Source organism: Nyctereutes procyonoides, unplaced genomic scaffold (assembly GCF_905146905.1).
Source record: "Nyctereutes procyonoides isolate TBG_1078 unplaced genomic scaffold, NYPRO_anot_genome, whole genome shotgun sequence".
Taxonomy (NCBI): Eukaryota; Metazoa; Chordata; class Mammalia; order Carnivora; family Canidae; genus Nyctereutes; species Nyctereutes procyonoides.
In genome coordinates, this window is record NW_026575126.1 from 22,162,247 (window position 1) to 22,186,672 (window position 24,426).

General features: G+C 38.4%; 2 protein-coding genes across 10 annotated transcripts in view; one reads left to right on the forward strand and one right to left on the reverse strand.

Moving 5' to 3' along the window:
- FNBP1L (formin binding protein 1 like) overlaps positions 1 to 6,124 on the forward strand; it is a 112,361-nt gene extending 106,237 nt beyond the window's left edge. For 3 of the 4 annotated variants that reach the window (XM_055340024.1, XM_055340021.1, XM_055340022.1), the window contains 2 exons: positions 950 to 1,098; positions 2,498 to 6,124. In XM_055340024.1, coding sequence (XP_055195999.1) covers positions 950 to 1,098; positions 2,498 to 2,676 — 328 coding nt within the window. In that variant the 3' untranslated portion in view covers positions 2,677 to 6,124. The remainder of the gene's footprint in view (positions 1 to 949; positions 1,099 to 2,497) is intronic. The other variant, XM_055340023.1, reaches the window with a different exon arrangement.
- Positions 6,125 to 14,289: 8,165 nt separating this feature from the next.
- BCAR3 (BCAR3 adaptor protein, NSP family member) overlaps positions 14,290 to 24,426 on the reverse strand; it is a 136,703-nt gene continuing 126,566 nt past the window's right edge. For 5 of the 6 annotated variants that reach the window (XM_055339597.1, XM_055339598.1, XM_055339601.1 and 2 more), the window contains 2 exons: positions 18,186 to 18,398; positions 14,290 to 14,917 (listed from right to left, as the gene is read on the reverse strand). In XM_055339597.1, the coding sequence (XP_055195572.1) occupies positions 14,739 to 14,917; positions 18,186 to 18,398 (392 nt within the window). In that variant the 3' untranslated portion in view covers positions 14,290 to 14,738. The remainder of the gene's footprint in view (positions 14,918 to 18,185; positions 18,399 to 24,426) is intronic. The other variant, XM_055339602.1, reaches the window with a different exon arrangement.

Sequence of the window (24,426 nt, forward strand, 5' to 3'; positions counted from 1 at the left end):
GACACAGGCAGAGGGAGAAGCAGGCTCCATGCACCGGGAGCCTGACGTGGGATTCGATCCCGGGTCTCCAGGATCACGCCCTGGGCCAAAGGCAGGCGCCAAACCACTGCGCCACCCAGGGATCCCTCTCTTAAAAATTTTTTAGAAAAAAATGCCTTTTGATTACCTACTCTTCTGAATTTTCTAAGTTTTACTAACCTCCTTGTTAGCGTGATTAATTGGAAGTGACTTTATCAGGAGTCTTTTTGCTTTCAGTGACAGAATAAATACCGAAAATGGCTTACACTAAAAAGGAGTGTTATTGGCTGGTTTTAGGGAGAGCTTGATCTAGGAACTCAGATAATAGAACTGTTTCTCTCCACCTCACAGTTGTGCCTTCCACTATGTTAGCTTCATTCAAAGACTTCATGTGATGATCTTCCAAAGTTCTGGCCTCCTATTTCTCCAGGTTCAAGTCCAGTGGAGAAGGCAGGGAGGGAGCTTCTCTTCAGTCCTAAAGAAAGGTCTCTGTGGGTCTCTTCTACCTGATGAGGTTATAAGCCTCCTCGTGAGCTATTCACTCTGCCTGAACCCTGTGAACTGAACATGGGTCTGGGTGGGTCCCCTATGAAATTTTAGGGTTCTTTTGCCAAAAGAGGAAGTGATAAATCCAGGATGATGAAAGACAAGTGTCCCCTACATTTCTCCATTTTATCTCTGGAACCAGTGATAGTGAGACATATTTACTGAATGCATGCCATATGCTTAGAACATTGTAGTTATTTAATTTCAGGAATTTCAACAAAGAAGCATTTTGTATTACCAGCAATTGATGTATATATAAAGGCTTTATTTGGAACTGTGCAATTGGTATTTAGTTCTCTGAATTGATCCTGAGATCAACTTGTAGATAGGACAAAAGTTTCCCATGTTTCTGATACTTGACGAGGTATACTTTCCTGTTTTATAGTCCTGAGGGAAGTTACACTGATGATGCAAACCAAGAAGTCCGTGGGCCATCCCAGCAACATAGTCACCACAATGAGTTTGATGATGAATTTGAAGACGATGATCCCTTGCCTGCTATTGGACACTGCAAAGCTATCTACCCTTTTGATGGTATGGTTTTCTTTTGTATTTGATAAAACTGGTTCCTTAAAGTCTATGTACATTGAATCATGCACTTTAGTGTCCTTAGTTGAATAATACATTGTCAGCAAACTGTAATCCCAGCTCATTAGTATGAATATTTTTATTTTAAGTGTATTACAAATAGAAGTACCTGACACTGGAAGAAAATTACCTGTGTTATCAGCATCCTAGTACAGATATTTATTTAATTATCAACTTTGATACAGAATTTAATTTCCCCCAGAGATCTTACTAAACTACATGTATTCATCACAGTTGAAGCAGCTTGAGCATGTAACTCAATCTAGGAAATGGAAGGCTAATAGATGCCACTTTAAGATCTTTCTTGTAACTTGCTAACACTGAGAGACAGGTACTAGGCAAATGGCATGGTTGGATGTCCCGACTGTATCCTGACTCTGTAGGCCATATTTTCAGTAGAGGAGAGAATGTGGTCACTTCTGACTATGCCATCCTTCCCCTGTGAAGGTTGAAGAACAGTCCCTGTGAAAGAAGACATTGTGGTTCTCTCTTGCAGGTTGTTTTTGTTGCCCTTCCCTCTGTTGGACTATGAAAAATCCTTTTCCTCAATTCACAGAGGAGCAGAGTAACACTTTCACAAATAAGTTCTTCTAAAATGGTATATGAGTTTAAGGTCCTTTCTCATCCATCCATCCATTCTATTAGTTTTAAAGTTGAGTAAAGTTTTTAGTTACTGCTCATTTTGAGAAAATAGTATTAAATAAGATCTTGCTATAATGTAACCTAGAGAATTTAGCATATATTAAATGAAGATTCATTTGTGAAAACTGTTACTGCTAAGCATGTTGGAAGTGGTTGGCAATGGGGAAAAATAGCTCTAACTAAGTCTTCTGAAGTTTTGAAGGAAGTTTTGTGCTTTGTGGCTGTGACTGTTCTGCATCCACCATCACCAGAGTTGAACCTGTGTTTTTCTCTACTTCCTCTCCAAACTATCTTTTCTTTTTTCTTCTTACCCTCCCACAGTCTTATTAATATTTTCATGATCCACACTTCATGAATTTTGTAGACAGCAATGCCTCAAATTTGGGAAAGGAGTTGGAGTAGGGAAATAGAGTATCCTTTCCCATCCTATATCGTTGTAGCTCAGATACTTCATCTATTCCGTGGGGGTGATATTAATGCCAGTTTCCCAGGGTTATTTGCATTTCCAGTGAGATAAGGTATGTGAAAGTGTTGGATAAACTACAAAAGCATCATAAAGCTGTTGCTAATGACAGTCAGTGGGCTCTTGGTTCTAGGGACATTGAAATCTAGTTGGGTTTCATGTCATTTGTTGTGTTGTATTTGTAACTTTTATTCAAAATTATCACTTAATTATGCTCATGCTATGAAAATTCTCATTTAGGACATAATGAAGGTACCCTGGCAATGAAAGAAGGTGAAGTTCTATACATTATTGAGGAAGACAAAGGTGATGGATGGACAAGAGCTCGGAGACAGAACGGTGAAGAAGGCTACGTTCCTACATCATACATAGATGTAACTCTAGAGAAAAACAGTAAAGGTGCAGTAACTTACATCTAAACTAATCAGGCAGCTTTGTGACAAATATGACATAGGAACGATAACATAAAAATACTCAACGGGTGGGAAAACATAAGAAAACTTAAAGGGCATCCAAGATACATTGTTCACTATGTGAGCTGAGTGTAGGCTCAATCTTAAAGATGTGAATATTACCACAAGAAACTGTTCTCGTGATGTTTTACCAATTGAGTGACGTTGATGTGAAGCTTAATTGATGCCTTTTGCTTTATGTCCTGCTTAAGTCTCTGTGAAAGATTTGTGTGTTTCTGCCTTATAAGTCATAGAATTTGATGTGTTGGGCAGGAATCCATATATAAAAAGCCCTCCTCCCCTAACACACACTTTGCTCCAAAAAACACAGTGACTGTAAGTGAATTCAAATAAGTAAAACTGCTCTGAAAGCTAACTCCCAAAAGAGTGGTTTGGCCTAGGAGTTTGGATTTGTAACTACTTTTTCCTTTTTCTCTGTATTCTTAACTTTGGTTTCTTAAAGGAAGAAAGCAAACACCTCAAATATAAATCTATTCTAGTAGAGGCTAATTAAGAGACCTGTAAAATAAATCAACCTAGTCTAGCTCTTACATGAATAAAATGGTTTTCTTTTGAGACCTGAAAATAATTTCATCAGTAAACTAATGATTTTCAATAACATAAAAACTTCCTTCCAAATTAACACTTGTATTTTTTTTATCTTGAAAATGTCTTTTGGGAAGTACTACTTTTGTGATTATTTAGCATTTAGCAATTATAAATAGGAAAATAGATTCTAAGTAAACTGAGAGGAAATCTTGAAGGGAAGTACTAGCAAATTTTACTTTGAAAAGAAAGAACTTTTGACTGAGTTGGAGGACTATATCTGTACCATCATTTAGGGCATTTCCTCATTTTAGCTCAATCATCAATTCAAGATTATTTTTTCCCAATTAATTTCAACAAGTATTTGTTGGAAATACTGTATAATTAAGGGTTGTGCAGTGCTGGTCATGTGGGGAAGTAAAGTGAGGAAACGAGACTGGTCCTAAATTTTGTTCACGTTCCAGATTTTTCTGGTGTTTTCACATAGCTGACTGTAAAATGATTTTAGAGACATTTGGGACAGACACTTTAAACTGAACACCCCTTTTGGTCTTACCAAAGGTCTTCAGTAATTGTTCTTTTCTTTTTCCTCCTGGACTGCAGGTTCCTGAAGAGGGTTTCTGAGGAAATGGGCAAGATGTTGAAGGAGGTTACATGCAGCTGCTTTTAGGGGGAGGGTATTAGAGTTGTCAGGCTCAGAGAGTGAGAGAAGCAAGTTGCATGAGTGCATGCAGACATAATTTTTTTTTTTTTACTAACTTCATTATCATTTCCATACATTGTTTTAAAGAATCATTGTAATACCAGTCCTTAAATTCCTCATTCACAATTATTCATATAAAGGGGAAAAAGCCAAAAATGGCTAACCATTTTTCCATTTATTTTACTGATGTCTAAATCAGAAAGAATGCAGAGCTGTCATGAAATTTGTCTTACATTTGGCTGTCCCAACAGGACCATCTGTCCCAGCTCTGTTTTAATTGGCTTTTAGACCTGTTGTCTGTTAGAACCCTTGCCATTTGTCAGTGTCTGCCTGCGCCACCTCTGTGCTTGCTTAACATCCTGTTGCATGTCTAGAGCGATTGGGCTAGATTTTTCAGGCATGTCTTTATAATCCCTTGTTCTTGTCAAAGTCTTTGTTTTGTTTTACATTTGTAGTGTGAGTCACTGTGTCAGACATCTCCAGCACTAATGTTTCCATCCTAGTATTCGTGTACGCTGCTATAACTTCCCCACTACAAACATTCCAGTTTTGGCATTATGAAGATGTAGTTTGTGAACCTGAAGTAATTATGATAAGAAAAAGAAAACATCTCTGCTCTAGCCTACAGCCCAGTTGAAAGAACTCTGAAACGTGATATATCTTCACCTCAGTCTGAGAAGAATCTATAGTCAGCACTGAAATCCTGGCATCATAAACACGCAAGATACTCACCACCTCAAGACAAAGGACTGTTGTCAGAAGTCAGCTGCTTCCATTCAAATGCTGCCTTAAACTAGAGTGCCTAAATCTGTTGATTGCCAACACTACCACTACAGTATCCCACAAAGGGCTTTAGGTGTCAGCTCAGTGCGACCTCCTTTAACTCGGCAGCGCTGCTGCGGATGCCGGTATAGCCTTGGTAGGTGGCTTTTAGAGCTCTACCATGTTTGATGGTGCATCTTCAAATTTATGCATCAAGCTAAAGACATGTCCAAGTCCATTTTACTTTACTCAGTGTTTTTATGAGAAGTTTTATGGACCCCCCCCATTGTGTTTTAATTTGGGGTGACCATGTTCTTATTTGATTATTACAATGATAGTCTGTTTTCAAGTGATGCTTTTGTTTGAACCAGATAAAATTTAGTGAAACTTTGTAATGATCTTTGTGCACTTTTAATTGTAAAATGGAAATTTCTGTATGTTTATACTTGTAAATATAATTGTTGTTAGTGCTCCTGTTGCTCATGTTGTCCTGCCTCACATTTGTGATTCTGTTAATGACGTGTATCTTAACTAATTTCTTAGTGGTGTTTCCTAGGGAGATGGGCATGGGTTGGGGGGAGGGTGATATTTGTACCACAGAAGCTTCATTAATTTTGTTCTTTACTGTTTTGAGGGAAGAAGGAACGTGAAATGGTCTGTGTATTATTGAATTTTAAGCAATATTTTAGAAGCTGTGTGACTGCTTTAATAATTTTTCCCCAGTGTTATTTGAATTGTACTACCACTTATACTAAAACTGAATGACAATTGTGTGAAAGTTAATGCCTTCATAATCAAGTATACCCCTGTTACACAGCTGACATATAGTGTATTACCTTTGAGGCTAGTAAACTATAAAGTTTAGACTTTGAATCTCTTTACAGGGTTATTTATATAATGTGACATTATTCAGTACTGACAGACTACATAAAGTAGTTTTAAAATCTAGTGCTGTTTTTATTTTAAAGGTTAGCAATGAGCAGGAAATGTGATCTGACTGTGTTTGTCCTCTGTACAAAGCCTGAAGTGCTTGTGTTTTTTTGGCTGACAGCCACGGAGGGCAAAGTTTAAGGCTTTCTTGTAAGGACTAACTGTTCTTTTCAAGCTACTGTTTGTTTTTCTCAAAGCAGGATTTGCTTCCGTAGGAGGCAAGGTCCTTCACGTGGAGTAGTGCAACCTGTACATGGATTATTACAATAGGACAGACATTTGTACTTGCACAGTTTAAATCATTCTTAAATCATTCTTAAATTTGAACATGTGAATTGTCCAAAAGAAATCTTTAATTTTTCAGTAATTTTTACTCTTTTTGTGCACATGTTGATTTAATGGTAAATGCTTTGTTTAAGATAGTGTTCTCTGTTGAGAATATTTTCATGGAATAAAACAATCTTTTCATGGTCAGTTAAGGTGTATAGTGTGTTATCTCTTAATCCTATGTGAACTAAAGAGATGGAATGACTTTGTTCTTGGATTTGCTAAATTCCTGATGATATAAAGTTGATGACAAGTTCCAGAAGTGGAAGCATCAGTTTTGGGTGACCTTTTTTGCAAAGCAGTTGGAAATTTTATTCCAGTTGTAGTTTCCTTTAAACTTTCCTAAAGGTAAGAAAAGGTAAACTGTTCTTTAGAGTGAATTTAAATTGAATATAGTAATTTGGATTTTTAAAATCTTTATTCTACCATAGGTGTGTTGCACAAACATATCTTTTACGGCATCTTATCCTCTGCATTCATAAGAAGTGTCCCTATACCACATAGCTTGATCTACCCTAATGGACAGCACTTCCTTTGCTTCTGCTTGAATTCCTGATCAGAAAGCATCTGTATCTTCCTGGCATTTCAAAGCATGGAAAGGCAGTGTTTGTCACGATTAGTGTCACATCTGTCATTTTAGGAAGTCTTAATTTCAGAAGATTTAGTTTTTTAAAAGGGCAAGTATGAAACCATGACTATTAGCTTCTAGAAACCCCAAAAGCTACTAAAACTCAGAGTTGATCCTGAACAATGAGGGGTTGCAATTGTAGTGATTAAAATTTAGAGATCCATGCCAGGCTTGGAAGTAGGGACACACACAAAATAGCAGGAAAATGGTGTTAACAACAAAATTTCAAAACAATGAAAAGGGCTTTTACTATCTGAATTGAGATCAGGGAAGTCAAATCCTACTTGCTAGGGAAAGATAATGCCCTTTTAACAATATTAAGAGAGAAAGGATCTCCAGACTTGTTGAAAAGGGATAGATTTTCTTTGTGAGAAAGGTATTCATTTAGATGAAAAAATGCTAAAGAAACACCAAACCTATTTCAATGAGCTTAATGCCTGGGATCAAATATATTCCTGAGTATAGTTACTGGAGTAAGAAACTACAGAAAATATAAGAGGTGCCAAAAGATTAGGGATGGAAAAATACAAAATGTGAACAGTAAATTCTGGGAAGTTTGACAGCTCTTAAAAGTACTTGATAATTTTGCCAGCATTTAGGAGAAAATATAATGGGTAACTGACCTAGGTCCTAAAAAAAAAGGCCACATCAAATTAGCCTCATTCCTTTCTTTAGATACAATTGGGAAACTCAATACACCTAAATGTCTTGATTTCAGCATAGCTTCAGGATTTGACAGGATTTCTTACTCATTTTTGTAAGATAGTGATAGCATTTTTGTAGAAATGGGAGCTTGCAATGAGCTGATATGGTAAACCCAGAATGTCAATCCTGAGGAAAACATCTTGTGGAAAATATGTGTATGTTATGAACCATACATAATTAATGTAAGTCTATCACTCAATTTAAATAGAAAATTACCATCTCCCTCTCCTTCAAGGTTAGCCATTATCCTGAATTTCTTAGATTTTGTTTTCTTAGTTTCTCGTGGTTTTACCACAAGGGTTATTTTTTCCTAAACTTGATTAGCTTTCCATGTTTTTGAGTAAAGATGTTGCATATTCTGTGCAGGCCTGATATTCAGCCAGTGCACACTAATACAGCCATGGTTAATACTAAATACTGAAATGTTTCCATACCGATTGGTAAACAGTAATTCCAGAAAGGAGTAACTGAACTAAGTTCCAGCATATGGGGTTTCTCTCAGCAACCACACATGATACTTAGTGATGTATTTCTGGTTTGAGCACTGGGGACAAAGCTGAAGGTCTTTGTTATTAGAGATTTGGTATTCAGGTTTTGGGAAATTTTTTCTGGTTTTGTTAAGCCCTTGAGTGGGAGAAGAATCTGGGCAACCAGACTAATGGAGATCTCTTCTGTTCATCCTCCGCAAGAAATGCCTCATCCTGCTCACAGGGAGATGTGTCTAAGCTCTGGTAGCAGCTGGAAGATTGGAAGGGAGTGTGGGTAGGTAGGCACAAGTGTTAGGAACATAGCCTTTTGTAGTGTAGTGATAGCCCTTTAGATGTTGGTTTTTTTACCATTTTGGCAGCTTATTTGTGGTAGAGGGTGGCCTGCCTTGTGCACTGAAGAGGTGTCAGGAGACTTTCCCGGATGCTTATACCAGAAGACTGTATTCTCCAGCAGGTGAAAGCACAACTCCTGCTCTTTTCTCCTCCGCTCTTCCCTTGGCAAATCTCCAAACCAGGAATATCATGTTTGTCTGCCCTCTACACTTCTACAAGTTTACAGTCACTGGCCTGACCAGGCCAGCAGAAGCCCTGGCCGACTTGCCCGGTTATTTATTCCCTTTGCTATCCCTTTCTTCCTTTGTTCTGAATCGTAATAGGCATCCAACCAGTCATTGGTTCTTTCTTGGTTGGCCAGTGTGGGACCCAGTTTTGGGTGTGGAATGAGACAGTCATAAAACACAAGTTCCCAGTTCTGGCAACAAGGGTCATCAATCCGCACCCAACTAGTCCTCCCCGCCCCCCCCCCACCATTCTTTCCTCTAGCTGGGGGCTCCTACCCCTGGTTCTTGGCATACAGCCAGCACTCAGATGGCACTGTCCTGTCCAATGAGGTAAGATGGGGATTGGTTGCATGTACCTTCTCTTCAGGTGCCAAACAGCACATAAGTTAAGGACTATCAGTTGAATGGGGGAGGTCACTGGAAGAATTTGCAGCCCTATGTCAAATAATGAGGGTATCATTTAGCTGGTGAGAGTCAGTCAAAAAATTAAAACAGCCCAGCTGTTCGAAGTGATTTAGAAATTATTAGTGATTGCTGAGTGATTTGTGCTACTTTCATCACTTTAGATAAAGTTTTAATGTAAAGAATAAAAGATTATTTTACTTGATTTGCACGTTAACCTATATTAACCTTAGTTCATATGATTTATAAACATCCTGCTTTTAAGTATTTTGAATATTGCATGGTATCTACTGAGACTTTCATTTTCACTCAGTGCTGTTAAGATTTATCCATGTTTATGTGTAGTTCATTTTAGTGTGTATAGTTCATCTTAGTCGGTGTAGTATTCCATTATATGTGATCTTCAGATGTCTTCCAGTTCATTAAGGCTTTAGTTGGATCCAATCTTCTGGGGTTTTATTCTTTTGGAAAGAGAGCAGGCACAGACGGGGCGTGGGGGGGCGGGGGGTAGTCGGGTGGCAGAGGGAGAGGGAGAGAATACTAAGCAGGCTTTATGCGCAGTGTGGAGCCTGTTGCACAGCTAAATCTCATGTTTCTGAGATCATGACCTGAGCTGAAATCAAGAGTCAGATCCTTAACTGACTGAGCCACTCAGGTACCCAAGATCTAATCTTCTGTTTAATATTAGCATCCCATTGAGTTTTTAGTTCATTATACATTTCTAAAGGATCTACTAACTTTCTCTTAAAATGTGTTCATTTTTTAATATATCCTATCTGGGTTCATTTTTTTTATATGCAACCAAATATGATTGCATTCAAAACATAATTCCAGTATCTGAAGGCATGGGGGTTCTAAATCTTTTTTTCCCCTAGCATTTTATTCATGATAGCATTGCTTCTACATGTGTTTGATTTTATATACGTATATGAATATGCAGTTATAATTTTTTTTTCATTTTAACATGTATTTTATCAGTGTGAATACTGGATGCTTTCCTCCTGAGAGGATGGGTTTATCTGCCAGGCCCCAGGGATGCCAGCAACCTAGGACCATTGTAAATCAATTTGGTTTTGGGTTTTTACTCTAGTCTATTTGAGGATAGGCTTGTAGTTGCAAATCCTCACCAAAGACCATTATCATTACAATTCTTGTAGCTGTGCATGAAAGACAGGCCTGTTTCTTGGTAACCTTTCTTTATTGGCAGATATTTTTTCCAGCCTAACAACGGTTCCTTTAAGGAGCCCTACTTATTAATGGGGCTATTTCATATTTGGCTCCCCTAAAGCCCCTTCACTGAGGTGATTTCAGTATTTGCCTTAGGGCCACCCAGGTTTTTAAGTTCTCTTACAGAGTTTGTATTTGCTGATGCTTTTGGTGAGTGAGGTGGGGTAGGTAGAATTATTTCTTGGGGATTTCCCTTTCATTCTGTCAGTTTAACCGTGCATTAAAAGGCAAGTTTATTAAAATTTATTGACTTAGTTATAATTAAGGGGCTTTTAAGAGCATCTGAACTACCAAATGGCCAGAAATAGAATTGTACTTTTGGGTTTTTTTCCAGCAAATAAAAAATAACAATGGTGCGATGGCTCCTTTAAAAAATAAAATGATCCTAGGCTACATAAATGAAAATACAGAGACCCAGGATTCAAAACTAATATTTCCCTTGTAATAAGTAGAACACAGTGAGAAGCTCATTCTTAGTTCTAGTAGCCATATTTAAGACGGAAAGAAGGTGGTTAAATTATAGTGTAACCTATGTAAGCAATAAGTTCTATTTTTTCAAAGGCTATTTACATCATGGAGAAAGTTTTGTAACTTGAGAAAAGTTGGATATTCGGTATGATCCCCCAAATTATTTAGAAGACAGAAAGAAAAAGCAAATTGGTAAGTGTTCACTGTTTGTGGCAGAGTGATTGGAGTTTATTATTTTATTTTAAAATCTTGTATCCCAAGTTTTCTACGATAGAAAAAAATTGAGAGGAGTACTGATAAACTAAAAAGTTATTTCCTGTGGTAAGTCAAAAACCTAGAAAGTAAGCCTAGAAAACTCGTAGTTAACCAGTTAGAGGAAAAGGTAACAATTATTTTATTTGAGTGGATCATTTAGACCATTTATATTTAAAGTAATTATTGATACATATGTACTTAATGCCATTTTGTTTATTTTCTGGTTTTGTAGTTTTTTTCTTCTCTTGCTCTCGTGATTGACCACTTTGGTATTATTTTTGTCTTTCTTTCACTTTATTTCTTGTGTATCTGTCATAGGTTTTTGGTGTGTGGTTTCCATGAGGTTTGTATATAATGTCCTAAGTATATAACTCATATGTTTAAGTTTATGGCACTTAAATTTGAACACCTAAGAGAACAACATTTTTACTTACCCCCCACTGTTTTATGTATATGTTGTTATATTTTGCATAATTTTATTTCATGAGCCCCCCTTAACTGTTTAGGTATAATTGGTTTTACTTATTTTTTTTTTTTTTACTATTTTTGTCTTTTAACCTTCAAAAGTGATTGCTACCTTTACTGTATGTTTGCTTTTACTCATGTCATTTTTCTTTCCATAATTTTCATTATGGTCTTTTCTTCAGCACTTTAACATTTCTTGTAAGGCTGGTTTAGTAGTGCTGGTGAACTCCTTTAATTTTTGTCTGGGAGACCCTTTGTCTTTTAATTCTGAATGATAACCTTGTTGGGCAGAGTATTCTTGGGTGTAGCTTTTTTCCTTTCAGCACTTTGAATATATCCTGCCACTTCTTTCTGGACTGCAAAGTTTCTGATAAGAAATCAGCTGATGGCTTTTTGGGGTTTCCTTTGTATGTTACTAGTTGCTTCTCACTGCTTGTAAAATTATCTTTAATCTTTGACGTGTTTGTTTGTTTGTTTTATGATAGTCACACACACACAGAGAGAGAGAGAGAGAGAGAGAGAGGCAGAGACACAGGCAGAGGGAGAAGCAGGCTCCATGCACTGGGAGCCTGACGTGGGACTCAATCCCGGGTCTCCAGGATCGCGCCCTGGGCCAAAGGCAGGCGCTAAACCGCTGCGCCACCCAGGGATCCCAGTCTTTGACGTGTTAATAATTATGTGTCATGATGCGAACCTCCTTGGATCTATCTTATTTAGAACTGTCTTTGCTTCTTGGACTTGGATGTATATTTCCTTCCCTGGATTAGGGAAGTTTTCAGTTATCTTTTTTTTTTTAGAGATTTTATTTATTTATTCATGATAGACATAGAAAAAGAGAGAGGCAGAGACACAGGCAGAGGGAGAAGCAGGCTCCATGCCAGGAGCCTGACGCGGGACTCGATCCTGGGACTCCAGGATTGCGCCCTGAGCCAAAGGCAGGCACCAAACCGCTGAGCCACCCAGGGATCCCCAAGTTTTCAATTATTAAAAGTATTATTCTCCTTTCTCTCCCTACCTTTGGGACTCCTATAATGAGAATTATAGAATTCTCTCATTATAAGAGAGAATACTTGTTTACTTGATGTTGTCTAAGAGATCTATTGTAGTTGTTCGGCTTGGGTGCTTTCCACTACCTGCCTTCTAGATTGCCGATCCATTCTTCTGCATTTTCTGATCTCTTGTTGATTCCCTTTAGTGTATTTTTCATTTCAGTTATTGTATTCTTCAACCCTGATTGGTTCTTTTTTTATATTTGTCTCTTTGTTCATCCACTTTTCTGTCCAGTACAGTGAGCATCTTTATGACCATTACTTTGAACTCTATCAGGCATATTGTTTAGCTGTTTCATTTGATTCTTTTTCCAAGGTTTTGTCTTGTTTTCTTTTTTGGAGCAAATTTCCTCTGTCTCATTTTGGTTGACTTTCTATGTTTGTTTCTATGAATTAGGTGGAATAGTTATTTCTCCTAAATTTGAAGGAATGGTCTTGTGTATGGTTGTCCACTGTGTAACTTGTATGTGCCTGATGATTTTGGTTGACTGGAACTGTGGGTGGCATGGACTAGGGGTCCTGGATGTTATCTGCTAGGGCTGCCCTAGTGCCATGGCCAGGGCTGAAGTGAATGTGGGCCAGGGTGGTCCCAGGGTTTTCCGTGCAGAGGACACCTGACAGGATAGCTAAAGCTGAGATAATTACAAGTGTTGGGTCCCAGGGCTCTCTGTGCAGAGGGTACCCTGGCATGGCAGCTGATACTAAAGTGGATTTAAACTGAATGTCCCCCAAAAAAATTTTTTTTAAAAAAAACCTGAGTGTCCTGGGGTATTTTACCCAGGGGGCACCCTGGTGGGGTGACTGAACTAAAGTGGGGTGCAGTTCAGATTCCCATGTCATTCCACACAGAGGGTACCCTGAGCCGTAAAGGGCATGAGCCAGGAGGTCCTAGAGCAGTCTGCCCTACTGAGTTGTTTGGAGCCAGAGTGGCATAGGCCTGGGATGTTCTGGGGTGCGTTGTGCCTATATCACCTTGGTGAGACAGCTCGGATTCAGTATATGGCACATTAAGGCCACTCTGGTGGATGGCGTGGGCTGGTGTGGGCTAGGGGCCAGGGGCTTGTGGAAGCAGTAGGCTGCTCTTTTGTACACTATAAAGGTGGTGGGAGAATGTAAACTGTCACCACCCCCTCTAGAGAGAGTTCTAGCAGCTCTCTGCCTTTTGGTGGAGTTCTAGGGCTGGATCTTTTATAATCTAGTTGCTCTTTTAGACTACAGCTTTTTTCTGTACCCCAGGGCATCTGGGGCTGGTGTGGGCTAGGGCCTGGGGCTCACTGAGGTGGCAGGCCAACTACGGTGTCAGGACCATGCTCCTCTGCATTGTTAAGGTGAAGGGGGAACATAAACCCTGGTGCTTACCAGTCCCTTTGACCCTCTAAGAGAGTTTCAGCAGCATCCCCAATATTTGGCAGGGTTTTAGGGCTGGTTCCAGTTACCCTTTTAAACCATGGCTTTTCTATACCCAAGAGCAAATAAATCTGCTCGTGGTCCTTTAGTACTATCCCTTCCCGCTGCAGTTTGTAGCTTTAGGGATAGGGTTTCCTTTCGTTACTGTGTCACCATCCCTCTTGCTGTTGTCTGTATGGTCTATTGTGTAGAAGCTGTTCAGTCAGCCTCCGTTCTTTAGGACAAAGTGCTTTATAAATAGATACAGATTTGGCATATCTGTGGAAGAGCGGAGTTCAGGGTCTTCCTACATCACCATTGGACTGGAAGCCCAACAGTCAGTTATTTTCAAATGCATGAAGTGATGTCTCGAAATATACTAACATCTGGGTACTCACTTTATACTAGGTCTGTGCTGCACACAGGGTATTGATGAGGTTAACTTAACCAAAGTCCAACTGCTAGCAAGCACCACAGCTTCACTTTGAACCCGGGTCCTCTGGAGCCAGGTCTACCTTGTATCACTATTCACTGTCTCCCAAGCCACAAACCTTAAATTTTCCATATCACTCTCATTAAGTTTGGTTTATTATTAGGATATAGTATCTAGGGAAGAGGATACCTCAGGAAGGTAGGAGGTATAATTAATATTAAATAAGTCACCATAGTACAATAAAAAGACTAGATACAATTATTTTCACAAAAAGATATATTTTCATAGGACTATTTACATTTTTTATATTTAAAGAATATCATACAACTGATACCTTCCAAAATGTTTCATGCTTTTAAACTCTTTTCTATTTACACTTATCTGACAAGGAATTTAAACTAAAATGGTCAAATACCTCAGAAATAGAAAGCAACCTGCCAACATAGCTAGGTCTTAAATTTGCTGATCAACATTAGCAATAGTTACTTTCATAATAAATTATTTAAAATCAGTAGTAATTTTAAACAATTCATAAATAAGTGTGCTCTGTGCAATTTACATGTTTAATATCCTGTGGATACTAAAAGCTTGTACACTGTCAGATTTGTACATTATTACTTTATCAAATGATAAGCCTTCCCAAAGAAGAAACTGGAGAAGCTTGAAATCATATCCTAAGGTTCTCTGGAGAGTTATCAAAGCTCTGCCTGCTTTACAGGAGGAGGTTCCAGTTTACGTGAGAGGGCAGTTAAAATCTGGTTGAATTTCTCATATCTCTCTGTCTGATTCACTTGTGCACCTTTGCTGCCCCAGAGCAATCGCATCTGAAATTCAGTCTTGAAGATTTCACTCATTTCTTCATCTGGTTGAAAACCTATTAAAAACAAACAGTTACTACTTTAGTTTTCAAATGTAATGTTGAAATAGACTGAAAGCTTACTTGTTTAAAGTAGGATCAAAATGAACTTCCATCTTCCATCAGAACTTTAAAAATGCCCCCGAAGAAAAATATAGCTCTGCTTTATATAAGGAAAGGGCAGGCCCTATCCTCAAGGATCTGAACACCTTCAGAGAAGGAAAACCAAATAAGCTCACTGAAACATGATAGAATGAAATTCATGTGCACAAACACTGTGGGAAGGGGAATGTTCAAAGTACTTTGTTTTGTTTTTACAGCTTTACTGATGTATAATTTATGTCACGATTCACCTATTTTGATTTGTAAGAGTAAGCCTATACAAGTTGTACATCCATCACCACCAGTTTTAAAACCCCCATCTCATCCTAGAAAGTTATACCTAGTGCCTCTTTGCTTTGTGTTGCTCTTGCTTTGCCTTTTCTAGAAACTTGATATAAACAGAATCATACAATGTGGACTTTATATCAGGTTTCTTTTATTCAGCACCAGGTTTTTGAGACTATTCCATATTGTTGCAGGTTATCCACTCATTCCTTTTTATCGCTGAGTAGCATTCAGTTATATGGACATTCCACATTTTGTTTATCCAGTCACCAACTGATGGACATTGGGAGTGTTTCCAGTTTCTGGCTGTTATGAATAGTGGTGTAAACACTTCCATGTAGGTCTTTGTATGGACAGACATGTGTTTTCATTTCTCTAGGGGAGGAATTACTTGGTCATGTGGTAAATATGTTTAAAGAAACTGACAAACTCTTCTAAAATAGCTGTACCATTTTCTATTTTCACCAGCTCCAGTTTCTCCATAAGCTGCCAAATCTTAGTATTATCTTTTTTTTTTTTTTTAAGCAGGCTCCATGCCCAGTGTAGAGCCCAGCATGGGGCCTAAACTCAACAACCCTGAGATCAAGACCTGAGCTGAAAGGAAGAGTCGGATGCTTAACTGACTGAGCCACCCAGGTGCCCCAGTATTACCATTCTTTTTAAAGTGTAACCATTATAGACAGTGTGTGCTATTATCTCATTGTTGTTTAAACTTACATTTCCCTAATGCTTTGAACATCTTTCCATGTAGTTATTTGTCATTTGCAGATCTTCTCTGGTGTAGATCATCTTGTTTGTCTTCTCATTGAGTTGTAAGAGTTTGTTATATAGTCTAGATCTAAATCCTTTATCAGATAAATGTTTAGCAGATATTTTCTTCTACTCTGTGACTTGCCTTTTCTTTTGAAGAGCAAAATTTAACATTTTGGTTTATCAGAAATTTGTTATGGTTCATGTTTTTTGTGTCCTAAACCAGCTTTGCTAATCCAAGGGCACAATGAATTTCCCTGATATCTTATAGGAGCTTTACACTTGGGCCTATGATCCATTTGGATTAATTAGTGTGTATGGTATGAGGTAAGGATAAGGAATCATTTTTTTCTTTTGTGTATCATATCCAGTAGTTCCAGCACCATTTGTTGAAAGGCTATATCTAATGAATTACATTGGCACCTTTCTCAAAAAATAAATGTGTGGATTTGTTTCGTGACTCTCTCTTTTGTTACATAAGAGAAGATCTGTCTACTTAAAGCCAAGGATACTCTGTCAACCATCAGAGAGGTAGAAACCTCCAGCCAAAGAGTCATACGGACCCATGGTTCTCATCCTTGATTATTGCTGAATTAATCTGCTCTATCCTTAAATATATTTCTACCATCTAGATTTATAGGATCTTTGTGGTGAATAATAGAAGCCTTCTAGTCCATCCTTCCCTGTAATGCCAGAATATAACAACACACCATAGGACAATGACTTCCAATCATTCAATTAACATGCTTTGAGTCCCTACCTTGGGTTGGGTTTATGTTGGTGAGCAAATCTCTGCCCTTACTGGGTTCATAGTTACTTCCTGCAATGAGAACTTGCTATATAAACCTGTAGCAGGATTAACTGAGAAAATGCCATTAGATACCTTTAAAGTGATTTGCTGTAGAGCAGCTTAAAACCCTTTTCTCAAAACTCATCCTAATAGATTGGCTTAGGCAACATCCAATGTAATACAGTTATTAGACTTGTATAAACAGGCACTCTAAAATCTGGTGAATTGAATTAGGTGCTTTTGGGATGCCTGGATGGCTCAGTGGTTGAGTGTCTGCCTTCAGCTCAGGGCATGATCCCGGACTGCTGGGATCAAGTCCCGCATGGGGTTCCCTATGGGGAGCCTGCTTCTCCCTCTCTCTGTGCCTCTGCTCTTTTCTCTGTATTTCTCATGAATAAATAAATAAAATCTTAAAAAAAAAAAAAAGAATTAGGTGCTTTTATTTTTTTGAACCCTACAATGCCAACCCTAGAGAACTTTCTGATGAAAAAAAATTGAAACAGATATGTAGTTCTTCAACCGACAGCAGATACAGTGTTAAACAGCTTAGTCTCAAATACTTTGTTTTAGGATGAAATAAACAGGCTCTCCTGCTCTATGTAGCTCTTTCTCAGCCTTGTGAATGAAACTGTGGGCTTTTGAAGAATTTTAAAATATAGCAAAGAAGAGGAAGTAATCATTCCTGATAACCACCTTGGGTAAAAGCCCTCCTTCTTGTCTTGCTTCCTAAATGATCTTTTTGCCTACAAGCTTTCAGCCTTCCCACAAACACATGCCAAATTTAAAATATAAATCTGACATCATGACACTCTCCCATTTTCAAAACCCTTTGCAGGCTCTTCCTCAGCCTTCCCACCTCTATCCACCTCCTTCAGCCTAGTTGGTCATTCCTTAAAACACACTTTACACTAACCCAAACCTAAGTACTGATGATTTACAGTTTTCTCCAAGCTCTCTCAGCAGTGCCTTTGCCTGTGTTGGGTTCTCTGACGCTAAAAACAAGGGAGCTGGGAGCTCACTTCCCAATATGGGAAGAAATAGGAAAGCAGATAAATGAAGTCACTCTAACTCCTCATGTTGACCCACACTCAAATAGCTCCAATCAGAAGTCCTAATGGTAGGCAAGTTGACCAATTCTTTCTTGACCTTTCTCTATTTATTCTATGCCATTGACACAATAGAACACATGGAAAAGGAGAAACAGGATCCTCAAGTCTTGTAGAGACTAAGAGGAAGTCATGGTCAATCATAAGAAAAGGAATCCTATGCCTTAATCTTTCCTACTTTGTCCTTTCCTGAGAGCATCCATGCTCTTTTGTTCCTTCACTCTAATTACTGTGAAGAATAGGAGCAGCTTACCTTCCAGGATCCTCTCAGCATTCATCCGGTAGCTTTCTGCTGTTTCTGCCATGAGCCGGGCAGTGGCTAAGTGGTTCAGCATAATCTCACAGCTTTCATCGTTTTTTTCCCACATATCAGTCCCTTCAAAAGTGACAGCTTGGCGCTCCATTAAGGTCACAAGAGGCAGCAGTAGTGGGACTGATATTTTGTTGGGGGGGACACACATCGACTCTGAAAAACAGGGTAAAGTTTTCCACGTTGTATTTTTTTTTTCAAAGTTAAGCAGAGAGTTCCAATTCAAGATGGTGACAGAGGAGGAGCCTGTGCTCACCTCCCTGAGTGGACACGTCGAATCTGCAGCTTACTATGGAACTTCCTCTGAAAAAAAAAACTAAAACTGAGTAACTCCTACATACTGGGCAGACAAATGAAGGGCCACGTCAAAGCAGGTAGGAGAGGCTTGGCCCAATCTCTCCATAAACCTCAACCCTGGCACAACTGGAAACAAACGCAACACCTGGAGCTTTCTCCCTGAGGAGTAAAGGCTTTGAACTCCACATTGGACACCCCAGCTTTTAAGACCTTCACCTAACAGACGAGTCCCCACGTCCCACAAGGCTTTAACAAGCCGAGCAAGTTAAAAGGCTTGTGTGTTCAGACTCACCTGCCCCAGGGCTCAGTACAGAGGCAGTGGATTGAGAGGAGCTCATTTGCTAATCTTGAAGTGTTGGTCTGCGAGGCAGACTGATTTAGCGCTCATCTAGGGCCTGCTGGCTGGCAGGCACATCTTCACACACTTTCTCTGCTTTATTCTAGCCAGCAGGTGCCATCCTTTCTTTTTCCTGTAGGTGCCATCTATAGGGTGTCCCTCTGCCAAATTCCATAGTGCCAGTATCTCCAAAGTGGAGCTGTTACACACAGTTGGCACATCAGTTTTTGTAGGTGCTCCCCCACGATACAGCCCTGCTCACCTAGCTGTGAAAGCTAGAGGGATTGTGATCCTATGTCTCATAGAACTGTAACAACTGGAAATACAGTCCTAGACAGGCACTGCATAGACAGCAGCTTACTGCATAGACAGCAGTCTGAAATATTCCCCAGTCTTTCTGTAAAAGAGGCCTATTTGCTTGTCCTGGAGCTTTAGCTGGAGAGGCAGGCTTCCTGTCTGGCACACAACTGGGGGCCTACAGAGATGCTCTCAGGTAATGTAGGCTGGTAGAGACCATCTTTGCACTCTCCCTCTGCCTTGCTATAGCTTCCTGATACCACCTAAAAGGGGACTAGCTTATATACTTGTTTGAAGCTTTTTTTTTTTTTTTTTTTTTTTGCACAACTGCTCTCTGTGGGACACCTTCACATGACCTGGCTCTAAGGGCCAGTGGGGCTTATGCTTGCATTCCCACAGGACTATATATATGCATAATTAAACAAACTGATGCCTGAGGATTTGGCTTTCCAACTGGCCTGAATCTAGGTGCTGACTGAGACCCTCCCCTTTGAGACACTGACAGGTCTTGGCATATTCTCAACTACTGGGAGCCATTAAAAATAAAAATGACTGCTTGGACAATCACAAAGGTTAGAGAGACAACCAAGAACTAGATCAGGGTTGAATGATAAGGCTCATCTCTTTCGTGAGATCAAGCTTGGAAAAGGTGGCTGTTTTATCTAATGCATAGAAACCAACAGAAAGTCAAGCAAAATGCAGAAACAGGAATATGTTCCAAATGAAAAGAGAAAATCCCAGGAAAACCCTTCATGAAATGGCAATAGATAATTTACATGACAAAGAGTTCAAAATAATGGTCGTAAAAATGCTCACTGAATTTGGGAAAAGGACAAACACAATGAGAACTTCAAGAGACAGAAAATATAAAAGTACCAAATAGAAGTCAGAGAGCTGAAAAAAGCAATCAAACTGAAAATTATAGTAGAGAGGTTCAACAGACTAGGTGAAGCAAAAGAAAGGATTAGTGAACTCAAGATAACAGAAACTTTACAATCAGAGCAGCAAAAAAGAAAAAAAAAATGAAAAAAGTGGAGATAGTCTGCTTGATGACTTTCCATATGTCCCATAAACTAACATTTGCATTACAGGGGTCCTAGAAAAAAAAGAGGGGAAGAAAACTTATTTGATGAAATAATAGCTGAAAACCTCCCTAAGCAAATAGACATCCAGATCCAGGAAAACCCAGAGAGTTACAAATAAGGTCCACACCAAAACATGTTATAATTAAAATGTCAAAAGTTAAAGAATAGGAAAAAATCTTAAAAGAAGTAGGAGAAAAAAAACAGCTCGTAATGTACAAAGGACACACACCACCACCACCACCACCACCACCCACACACACACATTAAGACTCTACCAGCAGAAACTTTAGAGGCCAGAAGGGACTGGCACAATATATTCAAAGTGCTAAAAGAAAAAAAAAAACTTCCAATGAAGAATACTCTATCTGGCAAAGCTATCATTCAGAATTGGGGGAGAAATAGAGTTTTCTAAACAAAAGATAATCACCACTACTAAACTGGCTGTATAAGAAATGTTAAAGGGACTTTTGTTACCTGAAAAGAAAGGGTACTAATTAGTAACAAAACATGCAATATACCAATCTCCCTGGTAAAAGTAAATAGACAGTAAAGGTAATCACTTATAAAGCTAGTATGAAGGTTAAAGGACAAAAGTGGTAAACCTACCTAACTGCAATAATTAGGAAACACGATATAAAAAAGATGTAAGATACGACATCAAAAAATGTTGTGTGGAGTAAAAATGTACAGATTTAGAATGCATTCAAACTTAAGTTGGTATCAACTTCAATAACAGATTGTTATAGGTTGTAAGCTTCATGGTAACCACAAAGCAAAAACCTATAGAAAATGCACTATAAAAGATAAATCATGCATAGCAATAAAGAAAATCAAGCCACAAAGGAAGAGAACAAGAGAAAAAATGAGCAGAGAAGGATAAAATAGCCAGAAAACAATGAATAAAATGGCAAAAAGTACATACCAACCAACAATTAAATGTAAATGGATTGAATTTTCCAATCAAGACATATAGTGACTGAATGGATAAAGACCCATCCTTATGCTTCCTACAAGAGACTCCCCCTTCAGATGTGAGGGCGCACACAGACTGTAAGTGAAGAGATAGGAAAAGATAATTAACCAAAAGAAAGCTTGAGTACCTATACTTATATCAGACAAAATAGACTTTAAGACAAAGACTATAATAAGAAACAAAAAAAGAGCATTACATAATGATAAAGAGGTCAATCCAATAAGAATATAACATTTGTAAATATTTATGTGCCAAACATAGGAGTATCTAAATATATAAAGCAAACATTAACAGACCTAAAGGAAGAAATAGATGGACACAATAATAGACTTTAACACTCCACTTACTGGATAGATCATCCAGACAGAAAATCAGGAAATACTGGCCTTAACAACATGTTAGACCAAATGGACCTCACAAATATACACAGGATATTCTATCCAAAAGCAACAGAATACATATTCTAAAGGGCATGTGGAACATTCTCCAAGGTAGACCTCCTATGGTAAGTCACAAAAGTTTTTTTGTTTTTGTTTTAATTTGAGACAGAGAGGGAGAGAGAGAGAGAGAGAGAGAGAGAGAGAGTAAGAACAGGAGGAGAGAGAGAAGCAGGCTTCCCGCTGAGCAAGGAGCCTGATGTGGGGCTTCATCCCAGGACCCTGGGACCATAACCCGAGCCAAAGGTAGATGCTCAACTGCTGAGCTACCCAGGCGTCCCTCCAAACTCATTTTATGAGGCTAGCATACACATTGATACTAAAACCAGACGGGGACACTACAAGAAAAGAAAATTACAGGCCAGTATCCCTGATGAACGTGGATGCGAAAATTCTCAACAAAATACAGGCAAACTGAATTCAATAATACATTAAAAAAGGATCATATACTATGATAAAGTAGGATTTATTCCAGAGATGCAGGTATGGTTGACATCTGCCTATCAATCAATATGATACACCACACTAACAAAATGAAGGATAAAAATAATACGCTCGAGGAGCCTGGATGGCTCAGTCTGCCTTCGGCTCAGATCATGATCTCCTGGGATTGAGTTCTGCAATGGCTCTCTGCTCAGCGGGGAATCCACTTCTTCCTCTCCCTCTTCCTCTAAGACGTTCCCCCTGCTCAAGCACTTTCTCTCTCTCAAATAAATAAAATCTTTTTTTAAAAAGATCATATGATCAACTCAATAGATGCAGAAAAAGGGTTTGACAAAATTCAACACCCATTTATGATAACTCTCAACAAAGCAGGTATAGAAGGAACATACCTCTACATAATATATATGACAAATCCATAGCTAATACTCAATGGTGAAAAGTTGAAAGAGATCAAGAGCAAGACAGGGATGCCCACTCTCTTCACTTTTATTCAACATGGTATTGAATGTCCTAGACAGAGCAAATGGGCAAGAAAAAAATAAAAGGCATCCAAATTGGAAAGGGAGAAGTAAAATTATCACTATTTGCCAACGACATATTATATATAGAAAACAAAAACTCCCATCAAAAACTGTTAGAATATACAGATTCAGACAAGTGGCACAATACAAAATATACAGAAAGTCTACTGCATGCCCATACACTAACAACAAACTATCAGAAGGAGAAATTAAGAAAACAATCCCATTTACAGTTACATGAAAAAGAATAAAATACTAAGGAATAAATTTAGCCAAGGAGCTGAAAGATCTATATCCCGAAAACTATATGACACTGATGAAAGGAACTGAAGAAGATACAAACAGATATTCTGTGTTCATGGTTTGGAAGAGTTAATATTGTTAAAATGTCCATACTACCTAAAGCAATTACAAATTCAATGCAATTCTTATAAAATTCCAATGGCATTTTTCACAGAAATAGGACAATCCTAAAATATGGGGGAACCACAGAAGACCCCAAATAACCAAAGGAGTTTTGAGAGAGAAGAACAAAGCTGGAGGTATCATGCTCCTTGGTTTCAAACTATATTCCAAAGCTATAGTAATCAAAGTAGTATGGTATTAACATAAAAATAAACACCTACTTGAAAGAAACTGAATAGAGAGCCCAAAAATAAACCCATGCACATATGACCAATTTATTTATGACAGAGGAGCCAAGAACATACAATGGGGAAAGGACAAAATCTCTTCAATAGAATGGGGAATGGACTGCTGGGAAAACTGGACAGCCACATGTAAAATACAACAGGACACTATCTTACACCGTATGCAAATATCAACTCAAAATGGATTAAACACTTGAAGGTAGACCTGAAACCACAGAACTCCTAGAAGAAAACATAGGCAGAAACTCCCTGACATTCATTTTAGTGATGATTTTTTTTTCTGCCACCAAAAGCAAACATCAACAAGTGAGACTATATCAAACTAAAAAGCTTCTACACAACAAAGAAAACCATCAACAAAATATAAAAGGAAACTACTGAATGGGAGAGAATATCTGCAAGTTATATATTTGATAAGGGGTTAACACCCAAAATACATAAAGAACTCACATAAGTAAACAACAACAACAAAAACAATGAAAAAGGCAGAGGATCTGAATAGATATTTTTCCAGAGGAGATACAGATGGTCAACAGGTACATTTTGGAAAGGTGCTCAATTTGAGGGGAATGCATATCAAAACCACAATGAGATATCACTTCACACTTATTAGAATGGCTATAGGAAAAAGATAAGAAATAGCAAATGTTGGAAAGGATGTGGAGAAAAGAGAACACTTGTGCACTGCCGGCAGGCATATATATTTGTATAGCCACTATAGAAAACAGTATGGAGATTGCTCAAAAAAACTAAAAATGGAACTACCATATGATCCAGCAATTCCACTTCTGGGTATTTATCTGAAGAAAACAAAAATACTAACTCAAAAAAATATCTGTATCCCATGCTCACTGCATTATTTACAATAGCCAAGATAAAACAACCGAAGTGTCTACCAATGGAGGAATGGATAATGTGGTGTGTGCACACACACACACAATGGATACACACAATGGAATATTATTCAGCCATAAAAATAAATAAAATCCTGCTGTTTGACAACATGAATGGACCCTAAGAGCACTCTGCTAAGTGAAATATGTTACAGAACAAGAACAATACTATATGATCTCACTTGTATGTGGGATCTAAAAAAATAAAACCAAAAAAACCCCCAAAAGTCCCTCAGCTCATGAATAGAGA